The 2755-nt window shown below is 37.5% G+C and overlaps 1 protein-coding gene across 1 annotated transcript; it reads right to left on the reverse strand.

Annotated features, from left to right (window-relative positions):
* Window positions 1-168: 168 nt before the first annotated feature.
* On the reverse strand, window positions 169-1950 carry LOC108564396 (group XV phospholipase A2-like). Its single transcript, XM_017923429.1, has 5 exons — window positions 1374-1950; window positions 1093-1320; window positions 861-1032; window positions 684-806; window positions 169-627 (listed from the first exon to the last, which is right to left on the reverse strand). Exons 1-5 carry the CDS (start codon window positions 1816-1818, stop codon window positions 405-407), a joined length of 1191 nt encoding a protein of 396 aa, XP_017778918.1. The 5' UTR covers window positions 1819-1950; the 3' UTR covers window positions 169-404.
* Window positions 1951-2755: the final 805 nt, after the last annotated feature.

Below are 2755 nucleotides of genomic sequence, written 5' to 3' on the forward strand. Positions count from 1 at the left end.
AAATGTAAAAACACTGCTTATTCGAGCATTTTTTTCAATTTTGAAATAAAATATTTGGATGTTGGGTAAGTAGTCTTTTCTGTACAGTAAAATGCACATTTTTCTAGCACCTCAATTAGAATTTGAGCTCTTCTTTGGTCAAAATAATATAAAACAAAATATTATATGTAGTGTTAAATTGATTTTTATTCACAATTCAAGATTTTTTTCCTTTTTAAATTACAAAATAGTCTTAGCTCTTTCATTTCCAACAACATCAAATTAATTGGGAGTATTATTATTTAAATGTAATATCACTAATACGAGTCAACGGTATTTCCATTATTTTTATGGCATTTCGAGGGCGAACCTAAACCTAATTTCATCAGTGAATGGAGAGGAGAGTATTGTTTTCTATCACAAAACTAGACTTGATTAACTAAGTTTCTGATGTACGATAGGACCGAGTTGTGGTTGAGGATGGCCATGTGATCGACCTTGGATAAGGCAGTGGCGAAGACCTTCTGCTGCTGCAGCTTCGTCCAATGCGTGCATCCTTCCAAAGATCTCCTGTTCACCGTACCATCACCGTCACCATTAACCAACGTCGGATTTCCGTCCAGCCAAGTTCCAGGTTTATAATACAACCTGAAACGTTACCAAAATTATCATCGGCGAGAGATGCGACATCAATTTATCGTTACTTTTCAACTGTGTCGACGTCCGTTCCGTAAAGGCAATGCACTTCGACTCCCGGCGCCGTCAAGTTGCTGCTGTGCTTCACCGTGTCCTGGTACATCTCCCAACCATCCATGAATTGCAAATCCCTGCAAATTTATTGTAATTGCAATTTAAGTTATCGTTAAAATTAACGATTTCACCTGAAGTAATCTTCGATATTGCTCAGGGAATAGTTCTTCTTATCGGTCTGCACCAGAACTTCATTCGGTTTCCAATAAATGGTGGATGGCATCAGCCAAGCCAAACTCGGGTTAGTGATTTGCTCCTGCTTCATTACTTTGGCGTTGAGCACGTAAGAGCCTAAATCGTCGCCTGAAATTCATTGAGATTAAATTATTTTTATTTAATAATTCACTAAGAGCATTGAATTACCAACTGCATAGACTTTAACGGCCTTAACGGAGCCTCCCCAAGCGCCGCTCAAAGAAACCAAAGACTTGATGTATTTGTTCTTCCACGATTGAGTCTGCAGGTTCAAAAAGTATAATGACATTGGGCCACCCATCGAGTGGGCCAGAAGCATCACCGGTGCTTTCCCATTTTCCGTGTAGGTCTCTTCAACCAGTTCTTTCAGTTTAACAAAGTACTCCTGATTTTCATCTGAAAGCATCGATTGAATGAGTTGTAAGGAAATTAATATTTTGATTAATTACTGGGAGCTTTGCGGAAATCGAACGGTGCTCCTTTAATTGAGACATTCCTCTCGTAACCTACAGTGACGAGCATGTTTGCGATGTCTTTAAAGTAGGCGCCTGAGGATGCGTGGCTGGGGTCCAGCCACTCCACTGTTTCGGAGCCCCCAAAACCTGGGACCCTTGTTTCGACACCGGGCATGTTCTCTGTCTTCCTTGTGACATTGTTGTAGACCAGCTTGATGTTGTCGACCCAGCAATCGATGACGAGCGGCACAAGCTGCTCCATGTTCAGCCAGATGTTGTAAAAGTCCTTGGTGGTCTTCTGGCATATGTAGTGCACTGTTGTTGTTTTGTTAATCTTTGCATCCAGTTGGGAGCCACCATCTCCAGGCACAAGGATGATCGGGTTCAAAGCACCGAAACACGCCGGTATCAACGCCACCAGAACTAACTTAAGCAACATTTTTTTCTTCTCGCAACCTTTAACTTATAATAAATACATCGAAGTGATACTGGGGCTTCGATAGCTCCATGTTTCCCCTCACAAATACGAGTATAAACATTGGGTATACGCGTGCGCCGTCTTCGGATTTGAACCATTTGAACCGATCGTACGATGCGCGCATCTGCACGCTCTCCTCTCTGACCCTTAATAGATACATAATCAGTTGAAATCCTAAAAATATTCTTTATATGTCTCTTGGCACATGCATCTACTGCATCTACGTTCTACATTTGCGACTGCTGCAGACAATCCGTTTTTTATTATCAAAGAAAGAAAAATAAACATTATCGTTCATAGAGCAGCAATAATAAACATTACAAAATTATAATGTTATCGTTGAATTGGAATTATCTGTTGAGTAATGAGTTGATGCGCCTTAAAATGAAGTTGTTTTTCATCGATCTCTCGATCGATTGCAAAATTGGTTCATTGCCGTAACTATCTACGTCATTATGTTAAAAACTATCGTGTTTTTTTCGCTGTGTAACATAACATAAAAGTGTATAAATAAACAACAAGTGAAGCAAAACGTGCTGCCTTATAATTTCACAAAAATGACTAAAATCTACTCTAAATACTAATTCTTCTGTACTTAATTCACAAGTTAACGTTCATTCATAATATTTAGAGTTTGAATTAAGTTAAGTACACTTAAATTATTGAACAATTAAGGTTTTGATACTCAATCAAGATATTAATTACACAATTTAACAAATGTCGTCAAATATAAAGATTTCATCATATAATTTTGATGTTTTGTTCATACACAGTTTGATTGTGATATAATAATAATAATTTCACGTAAAAGAATGTTCCCAAATAAGAATAATAAAGATTTTAAAACAATTTAATATAGGCAACTTATTTAACACTCAATAAAATTATATTTATGTAA

This window comes from Nicrophorus vespilloides, unplaced genomic scaffold (genome assembly GCF_001412225.1).
Source record: "Nicrophorus vespilloides isolate i.1.1-1 unplaced genomic scaffold, Nicve_v1.0, whole genome shotgun sequence".
Classification (NCBI taxonomy): Eukaryota; Metazoa; Arthropoda; class Insecta; order Coleoptera; family Silphidae; genus Nicrophorus; species Nicrophorus vespilloides.

Bases quoted from the DNA above. Each gene is read 5' to 3' on its own strand.
- LOC108564396 (XM_017923429.1), bottom strand. From the start codon at position 1,818: ATGTTGCTTAAGTTAGTTCTGGTGGCGTTGATACCGGCGTGTTTCGGT. The intron at 1,033-1,092 runs GTAATTCAATGC...AATGAATTTCAG, and splicing joins CGTTAAAGTCTATGCAGTTG to GCGACGATTTAGGCTCTTAC. The intron at 807-860 runs GTGAAATCGTTA...ATAAATTTGCAG, and splicing joins AATATCGAAGATTACTTCAG to GGATTTGCAATTCATGGATG.